The 21,042-nt window shown below is 39.4% G+C and overlaps 1 protein-coding gene across 2 annotated transcripts; it reads left to right on the top strand.

Annotated features, from left to right (window-relative positions):
- The first annotated feature begins 285 nt into the window (after positions 1-285).
- Positions 286-20,896, top strand: gad1b (glutamate decarboxylase 1b). 2 transcript variants are annotated; one of them, XM_039649088.2, is made up of 17 exons: positions 286-714; positions 1,735-1,861; positions 3,588-3,650; positions 5,954-6,097; positions 7,090-7,332; positions 7,695-7,785; positions 15,693-15,805; positions 15,989-16,104; positions 16,262-16,341; positions 16,496-16,550; positions 16,751-16,867; positions 16,974-17,038; positions 17,135-17,213; positions 18,058-18,207; positions 20,208-20,315; positions 20,403-20,492; positions 20,574-20,896. In XM_039649088.2, exons 2-17 carry the CDS (start codon positions 1,786-1,788, stop codon positions 20,745-20,747), a joined length of 1,764 nt encoding a protein of 587 aa, XP_039505022.1. In that variant the 5' UTR covers positions 286-714; positions 1,735-1,785; the 3' UTR covers positions 20,748-20,896. The 2 variants fall into 2 exon arrangements, with proteins under 2 accessions (XP_039505022.1, XP_039505023.1); XM_039649089.2 differs by lacking the exon at positions 3,588-3,650 and having other exon boundaries at positions 624-714.
- The last annotated feature ends 146 nt before the right edge of the window (positions 20,897-21,042 follow it).

Raw genomic sequence — 21,042 nt, 5'->3', positions numbered from 1 at the left:
CTGGAAACCAGTACTGACAAGCTGGATAGGTAGAGGTTAAAAATGAACGATCTTACAGAAATGAACAGAGCAAGTGTTTTTCCAGGGCGCTGCCCAAAATCCTTCATTCAAGTTCAAGTTGGTCTGTTCTCTGTTGCCACCTCGTGGATGTCTTCCAGATGTCTCGGATAGGTGATGACTGGAGCTGATCCACAAGTCGTGCGTTAAATGAAAAAAAAAAAAAAAACATTTTTTTTTTTACATTAGGCTGGAATGCTTTCATTTGTTTATTGCGTCCCTCCAAAACAACATCAATAAAAATGTGAGCTCGTCCTCATGATATATCTGCCTTTCTTTCTCTCTCTCCCTCTCTCTCTCTCTCACTCGCCTTTTTCTCACTCCCACGCTATTTTGACGTGTGTGTATATATTACTTGGAGAATTAAACTTCATGTGTCTGATGACTTGAGTCCATATAATAATCCTCAGAAAGTAGGCTACCGGTGGATATTAACCCGTGGAAAAATACAGCTGAAGTGAATTTGGGAGATTCTCCTGTCGCCTTTTGTAAGGATAAACACTGAATCAGGAATTTGGCGCTGGATGGATTTTTATTTTCTTGTGCACTCTTCTGGTTTTCTAATATCAAGTGTCTCAGCGCCACATCACGCGCTGTGAAACATCCTCCACGTGCCATTTCGTCTGGATTTTACTGTGACACCTGTGACTTCGCAAGGTAAGCACTCACCTTCTGCGTTCTGATCTAAGACATTTTTTTTCTTTTCTACAATATTGGGAAGATAACAATATGAGAAAGAAGAGCATAAACTGAACTATGCCTTTTGTATTCAGTTATAATAAATGCATGTGGAGATTTAAACCAGTTTCTGCCAATATTGTGATTCTAGGCTACTGGAACGCGTCTGGCAAAATAATGATCTAAAAACATGGTGTAATTTAACACATGAGCAGCGCAATGATTTTTTTTTTCAACTCCGACAGTGATTGATGCGCATTATTTGAGGATATTTAAAGATCATCTTAATTGAGAAATCAATAAGTAGCTCCTTTTCTATACATTCTCTCTCTCTCTTTTTTTTTTTTTGGACGAGCATCCTTTAAGCTTCTGACCTTCTGAAAATCATTTGTAACAAAGAAATATTATTTATCATCGTCACCAACACTAATAATAGCCTACGTTCAAATGATTATTTCTACCCTGATTCGTCGCCTTTGTTATGCTGCGGTTGAAGTGAACAGATTCTTCGTTTTAAAAGATTCGCTTTAAAGACCTCGTTACAGAGCCAATTAAGTCAGACTTCACGGTCTGCCGCGCGCTGGAGCTCACAGGGGCGTCTGGAGAACACAGGCACAGCCATCCAAAATACCAACTTATATAGGTCGGACTATCTTCAGAACTTACCTACCGTTCTTTTCGTTATTTCTTAGGTGTGTTGTTTTTTTTCTCGTGCTGTAATGTGCGCTGTTCTGTCAGAGCGAATTTCTGAACATGACAAAACACTGAGCGCGCGCGCGCGTGGCGCGAGACAAATTATCCCGGTGACGCGGAGTGAATTACTGCCATTTCATAAGGAGAATTTGATGCGTGAAATTGTGCTAGAAAAACCCGCTTATTTTTATATAGCTAGTACGCCTACTTTATATGAGATATTAGCCAGTCTTTTTTCAATATAAGCACCTGTTATTTGTGCCATCGCTTTGTTTATCCTAATTTCTACACATTTTCTGTGTGTAGTGTGGGTTTTTTCCTTCAGTCTGAAAGCAGTGAGGTGTTTCTCCAGGACTTATGGCGTCTTCTGCACCTTCTTCCTCGGCTGGTGATGTGGACCCAAACACGGCTAATTTACGACAACCTGCCACAAGTAGGTCTCTCTGGATAACGCGTTTTTCACTTGGCTTGTTTACTCCGTGGGGTGGCGATGTTCATCACTGCCCTGAAAAACACACCTCGCCGTGTGAGATGTCTATTAGCTGACAGCTTGAGAGACAAATAATAAATTATCTTTAGATAGATAGATAGATAGATAGATAGATAGATAGATAGATAGATAGATAGATAGATAGATAGATAGATAGATAGATTAGCCTACAGTCATGCCAATAAAGCAATTTTGAATTGATATTTAAACGAGAACCGTTTTGTTTAAAAAAAGATTATTGTAATAAAATATTATAGTTTTAATTCTATCTGATTATAGTTTTCGTCATAAAAATGTAAATTCTTCAATTGCAGGGAGATCGATGTAGATATAATAATAATAATAATAATAATAAAAACAATAATCTTATACCGTTATTTTATTTTTCCTATGTTTCTAGATAGATAGTTTTACTGTCAATTCAGATTACAAATGAAAATAGCATGCAAATTGTATTCTTAATTTTACTCCCAAATAAATGCATCCTGCTTCTGCCTAATTGCATTTAATTATGGTCCCGATCATATAACAATAGCTCTGCATTTTGCCACGTTTCATGGGAGCTTGAAGAACAGCAATCAGCCATCGTCTGCTCTAACAGACTAATAGCGCAATTACAGAAATTACCCGCCATCACAGCCCAATTCACATTTTCCTTTGTAAATATGCTGAAAATGCCCGAGTCAAGATTAAAAAAATACATAAAAGAAACTGGTTTGGTCAGGTTTAAGACAGATGCAAAATAAATAAAAATGTCGTGCTAAATAAATGTCTTTTAACCAGTCTACCAATGTTTTTTATGGTATATAAATTTTGATATAAATTGTAAAAAGCATTATGTGTTGTGCTGTGCTGTTTTGTTGTGTGTGTGTGCGTGCGCGTGTTTTGCTATTATCTCCCTGCCAAGCTCTATCTCACGCTCACTGACCTGAGGGGCGCGCGCTGTCTCTGCCTCATCTGACAGCGCGCGCCTGGGGCACATCGAGCTAGATCTGCCCTCAGACAAAACCCACCCCAGAGATAGGCTACAGTCATTCCAAACTATTGATGATAAAAATAATAATAATTCACCTTCGTTTCTTATCGCTCTATACACGCCATTTTGTTTATATAAATATTTGTCCTTGCTGAATGTTGTTCATGTTCAATATGCAAATGCTTACTGCTGTGAGTGTGTGTTCATTTTATTTCATTCTCATTGTATCAGCATCTAAACTTTATGGCTGCATCTGTCTGGTCACTAATGCTAGAGGTCATTCGTGTGTTTTTTCGAGTGGTGTATTTCCTGTCTCCAGTCTAGGCTCACTGTGTGACGGCTGGCAAGTCAAACACAAGCGTTTCACTCAATTAATTCCGAGACCTCATTTCATGCCCGCTTATTTTAAACCGCCTCTTTGCCGGATGTGTGCCACCATCTATTAGCGGCCTGCCTCTCTGAGAGCCTCTATTGATCACTTGACGAAAATCAAGCCCTTTCGTAAAACCTGACACATGAGAAGAAGAAAAAAGACACACGTTCGGCAACGACTCGAATCTGTTGCGCACATTCATTGTCCTCTGCGTCAATGCATGTTGACCCTTAATTTTGCGCTTTCTATAGCATCACCATAGCATTAACAATAGAATAAACTCTGGGATGTTGAACAGCTCTCCAAACGTCTCGTTTTAGCCGGCGACGCGTGGTACGGGGTTGCGCACGGATGCACGAGGAAACTGGGCATGAAGATCTGTGGTAAGTTACAGTGCCAACATTATCTCAGTCTTGAGGTCAGTCAAGGTGCCAAAGAGGAGGGCACCTTTATCCATGCTGTTGTTGCCATGTTGACCCTAGGTTTGAATACATATGCCCCAGATATGGAGCACGAGACTGTCGTTGCGTGTTTCCATCACACTAAAGGTCAGCGAGATGCGTTTTACCCTGTAGGCGAGTGTGTGAACAGGGTCTTAATCTTTTGTTCCCCCGTATCACCCCTTGTTCAATCTCATTATTATTTTCTGGACACAAAATAAATAAATAAATAAATAACTGACAAAGGAAGGAATGCAGGCACGATTTGTGTAGGTTGTTAGGCAAGAGAAAAGAAAAATAGCCCGTAGAGAGTGTGAATCATCAGTGTCTGGATGGAAATATTTTCTCACGGTCACTTAGATAGGTTTTCGTAACTGGATTTGATACTCTATATATCAGGAGAAAAAAGGGGCGCCCTGTGTTGCTCTCTATTAGTTTCCTGGTGGGTGGTGCTCTCTCTCTCTCTCTCTCTCTCTCTCTCTCTCTCTCTCTCTGTCTCTCTCGACTTGTCTTTTTACGCCACACTGCTCTTTATAGCCTGCTAAAAGATGTGAAGAGGATTGGGTGTTTTTAAGAGGATGACGTCTGGGAGGATGTGGCCATTCGGACTCGTGCTGAACTTTAGTTTTACTCTTGTGTATCTCAAGGCCAGATCCTCTCGATTTATTTTTACCATGTGTGCTTTTTGTTTAAAAATGAACATGTACTTAGAATTATGCCCTGATTATTGCAAAACCACATTAATCTAAATATGTATCACATGCCAAAGGGGGAAAAAAACTGAATGATCATTCTGTCATTAAAATAGTTGATGTATAAACAATATCTGGCAAACAATATTTACGCGCCCTCAGCTTAATATTCTGCTGTCGTTTGAGCTCATATAAAAAAGCGTGTAAATAATTTGTCAAGTTCTTCTATCTATCTATCTATCTATCTATCTATCTATCTATCTATCTATCTATCTATCTATCTATCTATCTATCTATCTATCTATCAATTTGTTTCTAAATGCATATTTATGTTTATTTTTTATTTATTTTGATTAAACTTTATTTTAAGGTGTTTTATGTACTGAGTAATATTAATGGACTAGCCTCCATATACGTATAGGGTTAGTTTACCTTGCGTGTAATTCTGCATAATTTATTGTTATTATAGTAACTACATGTAACATGTAACAATGACACTGTAAATCAAGAGATGCAGAAATTGATCTGAAAAGACTCATCTTAACGATTTAAAGAAACGAAATGCACCATTGCTCAAATAAAATCATATTTTAATGAGAAGATTCAGCGAAAAACCGTAAATAATTAGTTATTTGTATCTTAATTGTAGCTATGCGAAATAAACATGCTCGACGTGGTTGTGAAGACAAAAAAAAAATCCTTTAGCATGAGAAAAGGAGAGAGATTTGGTCTTTAGCATGAGAGAAAACAGAAAAAAACCCATTTAATAGCCGAAATGAAATCGTGTCGCCTATTGATGTGGAGCGCATCTCCAAAGATTTACGGCATCGAATAGTCATTAGCTCTTATCAGAACCGAGCCTGAATGAGAGATGGGCTGAGGGGAGTATTAACGCAGGCCTGCTGCTGTCTCTGATAATATTGTGCGATAATCCTGCTCAAAATGAAAGAGATAACACAACCGGGCCCTCGTGACCGAAAGGAAATATGCTGTTAAATATTGAAAAATATTCTTTATAATCTTGCTAACCATCTGTGACCCATGTTTTACAATCAGTCGAAATAATGCATGCATCATGAACGAAAAACAGGCTATTCTGTATTTTTTTCTTCTTGGTGTTAGACTCTCTTCTTAAGTAGGCTAGGTCTTTCTGCTTTGCCTAATCATTGTTAATGTTCATGATCCAATAAAACATCCTCGATGGATCTATTGAATGTGCCTGTCGGCTCTTAATGAGCATCTGGTCAGTCACGCGGAATCTGTGAAGAATGATATAACCAAACTAAAAAAAAAAAAAAACACACACCCTACATGTCCTCTGATGTCATACAGTAGCACCTCTGAACCGAACCTCAACCAATCCATAAGTAGCGCTGTCCCACTAAAACCCCAGTCACTGGAATCAGCAGGTAGCCTATAAATATCAGCGCGTTGCTTAGGCTATAGGCTATTAAGCAACTGGTTAGAGAGATAGCCTACAACTTTTTTCCATAGCATCCATTATCAAGGCTGAGGATATGTTTTGCAACTCTCCCCCTTGTTGTAATGATGCAGGTTTCCTGCAGAAGAACAACAGTCTGGATGAGAAGAGTCGTATGGTGGGCGCGTTCAAGGAGAGCGCGAAGAACCAGATGACGCGCGACAACAGCGAGCGCTACACACGCGACGAGACGGACTTCTCCAACCTGTTCGCTCGAGGTGAACACACACCCTTCTCGTTCAATCGAGCGCATTGTTACTTCATCAGAAGATATAACAAGTAGAAGTTAAAAAATGCATTATATGTATGGTACCGGTCAAAATTTTGAAACAATATTTTAATGTTTTTTTTTAAGTCTCTGATGCTCATCAAGCCTGCATTTATTTGATCAAAAATACAGATTTTTTTATTTACTGTGAAATATTATTACAATTTAAAATAATGTCGTTCTATTTGCCTATAATATAATTTATTTCTGTGATGCAAAGCTGAATTTTCGTCTTCAGTGTCACATGATCCTTCAGAAATCATTTGATACCGATACATTATCAGTATTGGAGACAGTTGTGCTGCTTGATATTTTTTTGAACTTGTGATACATTTTTTTCGAGGATTCTTCGATGAATAAAAAGTGAAAAGAACAGCATTTATTTAAAATGTAAATATTTTGTAACAATACACAAAAGTTTGGGGTCAGTTATTTTTTTCTTTCTTTATTTGAAAGGCGATAGTAAAGGTTTATATTGTTAGAAAATATTTCTATTTTGAATATAGGCTGTTCTTTTAACAAAAATCACAAATAAATTAAACTTTACAACTGTTTCCAACATTGATAATAACTATCAAATATCAAATGAGCATAATGATTTCTGAAGGATCATGACTGGAGTAATGATGCTGAAAAATCAGCTTTGCATCACAGAAATAAATTATATTTTAAAGTATATTAAAATAGAAAACCATAATCTTAAATTGTAATAATATTTCACAACATTACTATATTTTCTGTATTTTTTTTAACCAAATGCAAGCTTGATGAGCATTAGAGTCTTCTTTCATTCATATGATTGACTAGTGACCTAGAAATGTTAGATGAAAAAAAAAAAATTTTTACGTGTGGATTCAGACTTTTCACCTCCATCGCTTCAACCTCACTAATATTTCAATTTTACAAATGAAAACACATCTTTACATGCTGCCTCTATTCTAGATCTACTGCCGGCTAAAAATGGCGAGGAACCCACAATCCAGTTTCTTCTCGAAGTGGTGGAGATCCTCACCAATTATGTTCGCAAGACCTTCGACAGATCCACCAAAGTGCTGGACTTCCATCACCCTCACCAGCTCCTGGAGGGGATGGAGGGCTTCAACCTGGAGCTGTCGGATCAACCGGAGTCGCTGGAGCAGATCCTGGTGGACTGCAGAGACACGCTCAAGTACGGAGTGAGAACAGGTACAGGCCAATGACATCACAAACACACATCAGTGTATCTTGAAGACTGGAGGAATGATGCTGGACATCCAGCTTTGCATCACAGGAATGAATTGCTTTTTACAATCATTTCAAATGTAAAACAATTATTTGAAATGTTAATAATATTTCACAAGAGTACAGTTTTTCTGTATTGTTGATCAAATAAATGTAGTTGAGCATAAGCGATTTATTTCAAAAACATAAAAATGAATCCAACCCCAAACTCCTGAACAGCGGTGTATACATATAAAGTATTTCTGATCTGGTTGATTAATGTAATGATATTAAAGAGTATTTACTTGCACTTCTGTTCTTATAATTCCTCTAAAATCTCTTCTCAGGTCATCCTAGATTTTTCAACCAGCTTTCATCTGGACTGGACATCATCGGTCTTGCTGGAGAATGGCTCACCTCTACTGCCAACACCAACATGTGAGTTATTCAGATCAGCCTGATCTCATCTCTTTTCCTCTCCTCCTCTCTCCTCCTCTCCTACTCTCCTCTCCTCTCTTCTCCTCTCTTCTCCTCTCCTCTCTTTTCCTCCCCTGTCATCTCCTCACCTCTCTTCACTTCTCCTCTCTTCACTTCTCTTCACCTGTCATCTCCTCTCCTCCCCTGTCATCTCCTGCCCTCTCCTCTCTTCTCCTCTCTTCTCTTCTCCTCCCCTGTCATCTCCTTTCCTCTCTTTTCCTCTCCTCCTCTCTCCTCCTCTCCTCTCTTCTCTTCTCTTCACCTGTCATCTCCTCTCCTCTCCTATCATCTCCTGCCCTCTCCTCTCTCCTCTCCTCTCTTCTCCTCTCTTCTCCTCTCCTCTCTTCTCCTCCCCTGTCATCTCCTCACCTCTCCTCTCTTCTCCTCTCTTCTCCTCTCCTCTCTTCTCCTCTCCTCTCCTTTCTCCTCCTCTCCTCACCTCTCCTCTCTTCTCCTCTCTTCTCTTCTCCTCTCTTCTCCTCTCCTCTCTTCTCCTCTCCTCTCCTTTCTCCTCCTCTCCTCACCTCTCCTCTCTTCTCCTCTCTTCTCTTCTCCTCTCCTCACCTTTCTCCTCCTCTCCTCACCTCTCCTCTCTTCTCCTCTCTTCTCTTCTCCTCTCCTCACCTCTCCTCACCTCTCCTCCTCTCCTCTCCTCTCTTCTCTTCTCCTCTCCTCTCTTCTCTTCTCCTCCCCTGTCATCTCCTTTCCTCTCTTTTCCTCTCCTCCTCTCTCCTCCTCTCCTCTCTTCTCTTCTCTTCACCTGTCATCTCCTCTCCTCTCCTATCATCTCCTGCCCTCTCCTCTCTCCTCTCCTCTCTTCTCCTCTCTTCTCTTCTCCTCTCTTCTCCTCTCCTCTCTTCTCCTCTCCTCTCCTTTCTCCTCCTCTCCTCACCTCTCCTCTCTTCTCCTCTCTTCTCTTCTCCTCTCTTCTCCTCTCCTCTCTTCTCCTCTCCTCTCCTTTCTCCTCCTCTCCTCACCTCTCCTCTCTTCTCCTCTCTTCTCTTCTCCTCTCCTCACCTTTCTCCTCCTCTCCTCACCTCTCCTCTCTTCTCCTCTCTTCTCTTCTCCTCTCCTCACCTCTCCTCACCTCTCCTCCTCTCCTCTCCTCTCTTCTCTTCTCCTCCCCTGTCATCTTCTTTCCTCTCTTTTCCTCTCCTCCTCTCTCCTCCTCTCCTCTCTTCTCTTCTCTTCACCTGTCATCTCCTCTCCTCTCCTATCATCTCCTGCCCTCTCCTCTCTCCTCTCCTCTCTTCTCCTCTCTTCTCCTCTCCTCTCTTCTCCTCCCCTGTCATCTCCTCACCTCTCCTCTCTTCTCCTCTCTTCTCCTCTCCTCTCTTCTCATCTCCTCTCATCTCCTTTCTCCTCCTCTCCTCTCATCTCCTTTCTCCTCCTCTCCTCACCTCTCCTCTCTTCTCCTCTCTTCTCTTCTCCTCTCATCTCCTTTCTCCTCATCTCCTCACCTCTCCTCTCTTCTCCTCTCTTCTCTTCTCCTCTCCTCACCTCTCCTCTCTTCTCTTCTCCTCCCCTGTCATCTCCTCTCCTCTCTTCTCCTCTCTTCTCCTCTCCTCTCTCTTCTCTTCTCTTCCCTTGTCATCTCCTCTCTTCTCCTCCCCTGTCATCTCCTCTCCTCTCTTCTCCTCTCTTCTCCTCTCCTCTCTCTTCTCTTCTCCTCCCCTGTCATCTCCTCTCCTCTCTTCACTTCTCCTCTCCTCTCTTCACTTCTCCTCTCCTCACCTCTCCTCTCTTCTCCTCTCTTCTCCTCTCCTCTCATCTCATCTTCTTTCTCCTCCTCTCCTCCCCTGTCATCTCCTCTCCTCTTTTCTTCTCTCCTCTTTTCTCTCTTCTCTTCTCCTCTCCTCTCCTCTCCTCTCCTCTCCTCTCTTCTTCTCTCCTCTCTTCTCCTCTTTTCACCTCTCCTCTCTCCTCTCTTTTCTTCTCCTCTCCTCTTTTCAAAAAAAGAAAAGTTTTTTTTCCTCTTTTCTTCTTCCTCTTTCTCTTCTCTCCCACTCTCCTCTCTTCTCCTGTCCTCTCCCCTCGGTGGGGTCATTTGGAAATAACATGTTGTTTGTGATGCATATGTAAGTGTTTCCGTGGCTCTGAGGTTATGTAAAGGGTTTGTTTGAACGCGATGGCTAGAGGCGCTGTCTTTGTCAACTCTGCATCGAGTGATGTCTCTGATTGCTGGAACACCCGGTGCCCTCCAGGCGTGTGGGATTGCATATTGATCAGCACATTGAGTTACACATTTTGGCGCTGTGCTACATGATATAAAGAGCAAATTGACTTGAGCTGTTTTATTGGACATTTCTGTCTGATGAGTTGCTCATGCGAGGTGCAAAGGTGATTAGGAAAGAAACGATAGTATAGATTGCACTGACACATAGATTTCTTTTTTCCTTTTTTAAGTTGCAGAAAACACATAGAGCGCTGGCTGCAGGGATGATTTATTTGTGGAAGTTAGCATCACTTTGGTTCCCTCGACAAACTCATGATCATGATAAACTTTACAAATTAACACAACTTTTATGAATTTTGAAGGCTAAATACAATCTATAAACGACTACACCACGTCCACATGACTTCAACATCACCAGCATTAAGCATCCAACAGCTCTTTCAGCACGTATTTAAAAGCATTTTCCCTGAAAGTTTGAGTTAGAATAGTTTACAAGAGCATGATTGTAAATACCACAAAGCTGTGAAAGCTAGTGAATAGCTGAGTTTATGTTTGGCTGATGATGTTTAATATCCCCGACAACCTCTATAGTCCCATTGAGGCAAGCAAACTTGACAGCAACCACCTTTTTCAAGACAAGTAAAACTAACAAATCACAAGTGGGGCATTACTGATGTCGTAGAATTAAACGTGAAAGATACCTTGAGCTTGTGTTCACCACAAACCGTATTTCAGACATTTAACAAAAATCCCATTGACACTGGGACGATGGAAGCAGAACCAAAATTATCCCCACTGATAAAAAAAAAAACAAGGATTTGTGCAACTAGACTTAGATCTAGCCTTTATGACCACCTCATCAGATGATAATGAGCCCTTTATCCCATCTATAAAGCTGAAGCTGATGGGTTTTTTTCATGAAGCTTATGACCGAGCCTGTGCAGCACTGACGAGTCTTACAACTCTAAAGCACAGAATGGACTTGTACCAAATCTATTTAACAGCCCATTGATCGTGTGTGACTGTGGGCTGGTAGGAAGTGTGTGCCAGCTGGGACCAGCCAGTCGGAGAGCGTGTGTGTCCCTGCGGGCTGAACAGTCTGGCCATCGAGTTTCACTCCCAGAGGCCATTTTGATCTCAGAGGACCGAGCACTTCATTACAGCTGTCTTTCTTAATATAAACAGAGAGCTTCTTATAATAGAAGTCACTTACGGAGAGAAAGGCCTTGTTAAATAGCCATAAATATGAACAATGGGTTTTTGCAATAGGGAATTACTTTGATTAATATCCTTTTAAGCTAATTCATGCCACATACGAAGAGGAGGAGAGCAGAGCTGAAAACATTAAAGACGCACTATGCAAGAATTATACCTTAATATAACAGCTTCAAAGTCATTTCAGTGGTAAACAATCTCATAGTTGGGCGAATCATCCTGGTAGTAAAGCTTGGGGGTAAAAAGCTGCCAACATTGTAAAAACCATCAATGCAAGTTTGAGAGGAGCGCCCGACAAATCTCGCGATAATCAAGAAATGTTTAACGGCAACGACGTCACACACATCAACCACCACATGACGACACTTGCGCACATTTCAGACGTGATACTCGACGATGGAAAAAGCAAATGAAACGCGGTCGGAAGAGACTAGAAAAAGAAAAGATAATCTGACCGCGTGAGGAACCAGACAAGAGTCCCAGGCTTTTCACTCGTTGGCGCGAGCTAAAAAGCAGCACTGGATGCAACACTAGTCCAACTTGTTGATGGACTAGTAAGTAAATATGTCCAAGTTTGTGTGCATTTTATTTTGTGATTTCACCGAGTCCGCAACGGCGAAAGATTGAAGAGCGCGTCCGAGTGGTGGAGACCACATAGGGGGACCAGACGTCCCAAAATCCGGTCCTAATTGTCGCGAAAATTATACTAAAGCAAAATCTTGAGTAGTTATTGTCTGATAAAATATTAAAAAACTGTCCGTGGAGGATGAGTCAGCCCCTGCCGGCGGCTCATTGGCTGCAGCATCTTTTCTGTTTATTTTTTTGAAGTTCTACAAAGATGGTGCGAATTTAGATTTTTTTTTAATTTTCATTCATTCGTTTCGTTGACATGGCTGGTAAACCACAACATGCCGTTTTTTAGTGTCAGACTAATGCTGGTTTCACAAAGCCAGGTATTTAGCGAAACGAATATTTTCCCCCTCTCCGTTTTCAAAAATAACATCGTTCACACACCCGCATAAATACGCCATCGAGCGCCTTCATAACTATGCCAAACCTATTGGCGGCAGTGTAGGGGTTAAGGATAACGCCATGCAAGCCAATCAGAATCCTCAGAATCGACAAGAGAGAACATAAAACGCCGTTTCTCCCAGTTCACACGACAACACATAACCGGCGTTTTCAGAAATCTCCACTCTGGCCAGAATTTTTAGAAATAATCGTTTTCTGTGATAAAAACGGGGTTTTCGTGTAAACAAGAGGCCAATCCGCAGGGAAATATCTGCGTTTTCCCTTCGTGTAAACGGGGCCTAAAGACTAATGACAGACTGTTGGTCTTTGGAAAAAAAATATTTGGTTCAGGTTTGAAATTCATGATCTTTTATTATAGGCTATGTAGTCTAATATCATAAATCTCATATCCTAGATCTCTTATTTAAAGGCACACCTTAATATATATGCCGCGAGGGCAGAGAGTGGAATTTACGACAGTAACGTTAAATACAAGTACTCCACAGCGACTCTAGGGGTCACTGTTTGACAAAAACGGAATTCCTGCATAGTGCGCCTTTAAAGTATTTATAGGGTCTTTTTCAATAAAGTGTGCTTCATAAGGGCATCATAGATGCATCATAGACATCATAGATGCTCTTCTGACATGAAATCTGTTTTATTTTGCCCTATATCCAATTTTGGACTAAATCTAAAGCAGTAGAACATGTAATGCTGCCATGTAAGAACCATAAGGAGCCTACAATTACGAACAACTGTGAACAATTGACCGAAATAACTATCTGAATCCAAAATGGTGTAGATTATTAATTTCTATGCGCTTGCATCGCATGGTACACGTGCATGTCTCATGTACATAAATGTTTTTACATTAAGCAAACTGATTAACTTAACATAATTCTTAACGGAAGAGCGGGCCATTTGTAACATAAATGTGCGATTCACTTCCAGCATCAACATAACAGAAACCATTTTATATACAACATAATAGAACATTTTCTCATCTTACTAAAAATGCATAAAATCACATCTTTATTACTAGGCCTACTCTTCCTATCCCGCCACGTGCAATGGGAAATGAAAATGCTGTTTTTCATGTTTGATCGAGCTATTGTTCTTTCAACATGAAAACAGTTTAACATGATGCAATTAAATGAGAAACCTGATACAATAAGAGTTCAATCAGTGAACAGCATCAATAAATCATTTTTTAAATTTTTTTTTACCTGACCAAGTCCTATGCTGCAATTGGCATTTGACATATCATAATATTACTTTCTTGTGACATTTGCTTTACAGTAGTATAAATAAAAACATTCCCAAGTGCTGCTGACATTTGAGAAGTCAAGAGGTGATCGATGGTGTTGGCCGGTTCCCTGTATTAAACCTTGAATTTTGCCCTTTCTTCATATCTTATTCCTGTAAAGCAGGGATATGATGTTAAAAAGCACTATATTTGTATTGAACGGGAGATGGAGTCTGGGGAGATGCTTTTTCGGGACGGGAGATGCTTTTTCGTCAAGTACGAATGGCTGAGGTGTGTTAGTTCACTAGATGAGTGTGTGGGAGTCTCTCTGCTGATTAGTTCTTCACTCTTACACTGAAGCTCAAAATCTCGGCATAAACATTTCTCCTTCTCTCCCACATTATGCCGTCCTGTGGCTCGAGGGATAAAGCTGTTGTGTTCGCCTCCCACTGCTCTCTGCCCCATTTTGAAGGATTTCACCTGCAATGTTTTAGAATGTTTCATTTCTGCACTGCTGAGATTGTCGCTTCAGCTGCTGCCACAGACACACACACACACACACACACACACACAAAGGGCTTTGTGAGAAGAAGAGAGTGGGGAGTGTCCTGTTCTGTGAATGGACAGGCTGCAAATGCTGCTTATTCTGTCATTATTCACCGTGACTAATTTAGACCCATTATTTCTCATCAGCGGTGCCGGTGACACACACTGACCGGCAGCTAATGGACTGACACACACACACACACACACACACACACACACACACACACACACACACACACAAAGAATTATTTATACACCCTCAAAATAGCTTCACATAAAAGAGAAATGTATGAAATGTAAGTGGTGTTTTGGCTGGTTTCTTAAGATTTCAACGAGCTTGTGTGGTTGCTAAAAGCTAAAAGATTTTCATGCCAATATTGATATCTAATATTGCCCAATATAATGCTGATAGATTCAGTGCATAATACAGCAAATTAGATGCTGTATTAAGATTTAAAACACTTTACACATTTTTTTTTTTTACACACAGTAGCCTAACTCAAATCACTTTTCAATTAAATGTAGCTATTATCCATAATAAGACAATCACTGTCACAACAAAAATGATGGTTCATCTCTTGTTCTCTTGATTGTGCTAGCATGTTAGCTATATGACACAATTTCATAATAGTGCAACGGTAAGGTCCCGGTATACATTGAGCCACCACAATATTCAGACAGGTATTAAATTTCCGGTTGGTTTCTCCTCCTTTGTACATGAAAATGCAATTTGTCAAATCCAACACGCGTGTAAGATCTGCGGGAGAATACATTGTTCTATTTATATGACATTATGACAGCCGGAATCATGTTTTAGCTGCATGTTATTGATGATTCTCGGTTATTTTTTACTGTCTTAAATCTTTGTTCCCTTTGTGGCGGAGCTGAACAATGAGTCTTCCCTGTCCTACTTGTGTTCATCACACTTTCGTCCCTCTCTCGTCTGAATGAGACGGATGTGCGCGCGAGTGTGTTCTTATCAGGCGCGCGCAGCCGTCCGCTCATTTGTGCGCTGTCTGTCCCCCGTCAGACTGAAGTTACTCCTCCATTTAGACGGACAGATAGCCATCAGAATACTGTCTCCCTTCATTAAAACACCCTGAAATGAGCCCTTATCGAGTTTATCACAGCCGTCTTTTAATTAGCGATATGCAAAGCAGCCGAGAGGGACAGAATGTTCCTCTGTTGGAACAGTGTCTGCAGGGACTGTCAATCTCTGTTAGTTAGCTGTTGCCTGATTTTGAAGATTTGGAGAAGCATAACGTCTTAAATATGAATCTCAAACGAATCTCATAACCAAGTAAATTTTCATTAAAAAAAAAAAATCAAATTTTCAATTCCAATTCTGACTTTATAAATCGCATTTGTCAGTCAAATCATGCAATTTTGAGGAAAAAAGGTCAGAATTATCTGATAAAAATTCGCAATTTACCTTTTTTATTTTTTATTCTGTGGCGGAAACGCCATAGGCTATCTATCAATCAATGTTCTTGGAAAGCCAATCAGAATCGAGTTCCAAAACTAACTCACCAATCAAAAATCATTAATTATTTTGTTTTATTTTTGATAATTCCTTTACACTGTGATTTGTTAAACTAAACTATTTCTTGTAACTGAATATAAATCTCAAACGAAGCTCATATTGACCGAATTTGATTTGGTGTTTGTGTTCAGGTTCACATATGAGATCGCGCCCGTGTTTGTTCTGATGGAGCAGCTGACCCTGAAGAAGATGAGAGAGATGATTGGCTGGCCGAACGGGGATGGAGATGGACTCTTCTCACCAGGTAAACAATCAAAATTATTAAATATTACAATTACAAATGTTGTGTATTCCCCCAAAACATATAATAAAACAATACGGTTATGCATAAAAATAGGTAGGCTGATGATGAAATTATGACGTATTTTCACGTTTACGCAAAGCTGTGAGTGGTGCTGAAATACACTGAATGCTCATCTGTTCACAGGTGGTGCCATATCAAACATGTACAGTGTGATGGTTGCACGGTATAAGTATTTCCCAGAAGTCAAAACCAAAGGCATGTCAGCAGCACCGCGACTCGTGCTCTTCACATCTGAACATGTAAGTAGCCTACACACACGGCAGTCAAACAGAGGAGATTTGTCTCCCTCTGGGGGTCATACATTTATTTTTGTTGTGTAAGTGTGATGATTACATTAGCTATAATCTATCTGTAGTAGTTTGGCCACTTTGGTTGACTTGCTTATTTTTTTTGCAGAGTCATTACTCAATCAAAAAGGCTGGAGCTGTCCTGGGATTTGGCAAAGAAAACGTCATTCTCCTGAAGACAGATGAGAGGTATCATGACAGTACTGTTCTGTGTCAGTTATATAAGAATAAAAAGCCCTCTATATATAAATATATAGCTACAAGCACTTGGAGCTTTCAAAGCTCATGTTTTATTTGCTTTTATTGTCCCTCCCACTTATACCTAATTGGCTGTCTTGTTTAGGGGGCGTGTCATACCTGCTGACTTAGAGGCCAAGATCATTGATGCTAAACAGAAGGTGTGTAACTGCTCTGTTCTGTGCTGTTGAGAGACAAGTGAGTGAGAGTATTTAACCTCTGTGCCTGAAGAGTTCAGTGGATCAATATCCTCAAGCCTGATTGATGATTTGACCTTTACGTGGCACTCTGCTGTTAGGGCATTATCTGTAGGCCATGCAACATCAACAGTGAATCATGTGATTTTAAATGTGTATTTTAGGGTTATGTGCCTCTGTTTGTGAATGCGACGGCCGGCACCACAGTATATGGAGCATTCGATCCCATCAATGACATTGCCGACATCTGCGAGAAGTACGACCTGTGGTTGCACGTGGATGTAAGTTTGACTCAAATGCATGCATTTTCAATCAGTGCTGGTAACTTAATATATAGCCTAAATATAGTGTATGGATCACTGAGTAAATGAATGAGTGAATCTCCAGGGCGCATGGGGCGGAGGACTGTTGATGTCCAGGAAACACCGTCACAAGCTAAACGGCGTCGAGAGGTATGTAAAAACCATAGACGATGAGCTGCTGAAATGACTGTGTGTCTCAGGTAAGGTGCAGTGTGAGCTGAAACCCCACTTGTTTGTTTGTTTCAGGGCAAACTCTGTCACATGGAACCCTCATAAGATGATGGGTGTACCGTTGCAATGTTCAGCCATCCTGGTTAGAGACAAGGTGAGACTTGGACATAAACAGACACTATTGTTCAAATGGCTGGGCTGAGTTAAATTGATCAAAAGATTTCTATTTCAAATGCTTTTCTTTCATCAAAAAAATCCAGATTTCTTTTTTTATATGAAGCAGCAGAGCTGTTTTCAACATAGATAATCATACATGTTTTATGTGCAGCAAATCATCATATTAGAGTGATTTATGAAGGATCATGTGACACTGAAGACTGGAGTAATGATGCTGGAAATTCAGCTTTGATCACAGGAATAAATTACAGTTACATGTATTCACATAGAAAACGACTGTTTTAAAGGGATAGTTCACTTTGAAATTAATTTTTGGTATGTTTTAGCTTACCTCAAGGGCATCCAAGATGTAGGTGTCTTTGTTTCCACAGTAGTTTCAATTTTGATATTTTTAGGTCAAACCGTTCTTGTCTGTCAGTCATATAATGGAGGTCTATGGTCACCACCTCAAAGAGCATGCACAGAGAAGTCCAAATTAAACATGATTTAATGACTCGTAAATGTAAGTACACATTGATGGCCTAAGACACCAAACGAGCGGTTTGTGTGAGAAAACGAACAGTATTTATATCGTTTTTACCTCTTGTAACCACAGTCACGTCCAAGTGATCTGAGGGCGTGGGCTTGTAATGTTTCATTCACTCATCGTCAACGCCGATTTTTACTTGGCGAGTGTTCATTTTAGGCTCTCTGTACAAGTCTAAACAAAAATCTTGATGTGGATATATTCACCTGCTAATGTAGATCAGGTTTAGTTAATACAGTCAGCTGCTGATCACACTTCAAGAGAGGGACTTGAATACGCCGTGCTTCTGTTTCAGGGCATTCTGCAGGGCTGCAACTCCATGTGTGCCGGATATCTCTTCCAACCAGACAAACAGTACGACGTCAACTACGACACCGGAGACAAGGCCATCCAGTGTGGCAGACACGTAGACATCTTCAAATTCTGGCTCATGTGGAAGGCCAAGGTGCGTCCCAGCAGCCGCTATTATGTCAAATTTATTTGTATAGCGAAAAACTTTAAAGAAAATCATATTTCAGTGTTCATAATATCTTCATGTCACATTCAGCAGATCAGAGCTGATTATAGTTTACATTTCTCCAACCAATCAAGCAGTTGAGATTTCATAGTAGCACCGCATGCGGATAAAGTTGGACACTTATATATCCAGCTTTATATAAAGAGCTGGGCAATATTATAGTTGCATTTTGTGACTAAATAAAAAATCAGGAAGTTGATATATGCTGCTGTATGTGAATAAAGTTATAATTATATATATATATATTCTTAATCTTAATCTATTCTATTTATTTAAATGGGACAATGGATATTAATGAACATCTTATCTTTTCAGCAATGTAAATATGCCAGAGTTAGCCCCAAGGCTATTTTTCATCTGCAGTACCCCATCAGGTCATCACAATATCACACTGTAAAAAAATATTGATGGTTTAACTTTAAAAAGTACTGTAAGTAACCTGGTTGCCTTAAAATTTTAAGTCCATTGAACTGGAAAAAGTGAGTTAATACAATGAAGGAGATTAATTTAACCATCAGAAACTCAAAATTATTTGTTATCTGAACTAAATAAATTATTTAAGTTGATTTGACAAAAAAAATGTTGTGATTACTACACTGTAAAAAAAATATTGTTGGTTTAACTTAAAAAAGTAAGTAACCTGGGTTGACTTAAAATTTTAAGTTGATTAAACTGGAAAAAGTGAGTTAATATACAATGAAGGAGATTAAGTTAACCATCAGAAACTCAAAATAATAAGTTATCTCAACTAAGTTGATTTGACAAAGGAAAATATGTTGTGATAACAAATCTTGAAAATATTTTTTACAGTGCAAGTAACAAGGCTAAATATTGAAATTAAATATGATTCTACAAAATTTAAAGGACACCATAATATTCAGACAACATATTACCACCGTTTTCAGACAGGGCATCTAATACAGGTTACATACATATATTCAACTTTATATAGAGAGCTATTCGATTCTACAGTTATATTTTATGATGATGTAAACAGTTGGGATTTGCTATATATTGCTGTACCTTTTTTGCATACTGTATGTATGTGAAAAAAAAGTTGGATATAAATATATCCCACTTAATATATTTTGGGCCAATACAATTCAATGCAATTCAATTTGCAATATAGTATATTTTGCTATACAGTTATTTACTTACTATAGGGTTAGTTGTAATTATGCATAATTTACTGTTATTACTATAGTAAGTACATGTACCTTAAAATGTAGTGTTACCCCAACTTTTAATATAAAGACACTAGGGCTTTCAAACGATTAATCGCGATTAATCGCATCAAAAATAAAAGTTTGTGTTTACATACTATATGTGGGTGCACTTTTTTATTTTATATATATAAATACACACACATGCTTGTATATGTTTTAATAAATATTTTCATGTATATACTGTATATAAATTTATATATAATTTATATTCTAAATATTTTATATATAAATAATAAATATACATGCATGTGTGTGTATTTATATACGAAGAGTTCAGATGCAAAAGCCTCTAAATGCCATTTGAAATTTTCTTCTTTAATGATGATTTTTACCAAACTTGTATATTTAAGTTCAGTAATTTCACTTAAATGGCAATGATAATTACCTATTAATTGTTATTTAAGTGAAATTACTGAACTTAAATATACAAGCTTGATAAAAATCATCATTAAAGAAGAAAATTTCAAATGGCATTTAGAGGCTTTTGCATCTGAACTCTTCATATATATATATATATATATATATATATACAAAATAATTATACACAGTGCACCCACATATATTATGTAAACACAAACTTTTATTTTGGATGCGATTAATCGTTTGACAGCCCCAAAAGACACATAAATGATGTGGCTCTAGCATTAATTATTTTGTCGAGGAAAACATTTTTATTGTGCCTGGTGAATTGTATCCATGCAGGGCACAATTGGGTTTGAGCAGCACATCGACAGATGCCTGGAGATTTCTGAATATCTCTACAATAAAATCAAGAACCGTGAGGGATATGAAATGGTCTTTGAGGGCCAGGTTAGTATCTGGAACACACATATTTATAGATTGAAAGAACTGCTTACCCAACACTGGTCGTAATTGCTTTTATTTTGCTCTCTACAGCCCCAGCACACAAATGTTTGCTTCTGGTATATCCCACCAAGCTTGCGTGGCATGCCACACGGAGACGAACGAAGGGAGAAGTTACACAGGGTACTTCATCATCTCATATAACTACCAAGTCAAGAGTCACTAGAGAAACTGGTGTCATAATGACTCCGCTTTCCCCTGCAGGTGGCGCCGAAGATCAAGGCATTGATGATGGAGTGCGGCACGACCATGGTAGGGTACCAACCACAGGGAGACAAAGTCAACTTCTTCCGGATGGTGGTCTCCAATCATGCCGCCACAATGTCAGACATCGATTTCCTGATCGACGAGATCGAGAGGCTGGGTCAGGACCTGTGAGAGTCTAAAGCATCCACTCGACGGGACAGTCGTGAGGTCTACGCATTTAATGGCTATGTTTCGACGTCGTGTTGTGGTCCGATATGTTCTGTCCTTCTTCTCAATGTCAGTAGATCTTTCACTTACAGATCACACAGCCTGTATAGTGCGGAGGCTTGTTTCCACCTCGGAATAAAAATCAACTCTTTATCTCACAATTCAGATTTTCTTAGTTTATATGTCAGAATCCGGACTTTATAACTCACAAAAGTTATATTCTGAGAAAAAAAGTCAGAATTAGACAGAGTTATTATAA

The sequence above is a fragment of the Pimephales promelas genome, chromosome 8 (genome assembly GCF_988280905.1).
Source record: "Pimephales promelas chromosome 8, fPimPro1.hap1.1, whole genome shotgun sequence".
In the NCBI taxonomy this organism is placed as follows: Eukaryota; Metazoa; Chordata; class Actinopteri; order Cypriniformes; family Leuciscidae; genus Pimephales; species Pimephales promelas.
Note: the sequence above shows the minus strand (reverse complement) of the source record. Positions and strands in the feature narration are given on the sequence as shown.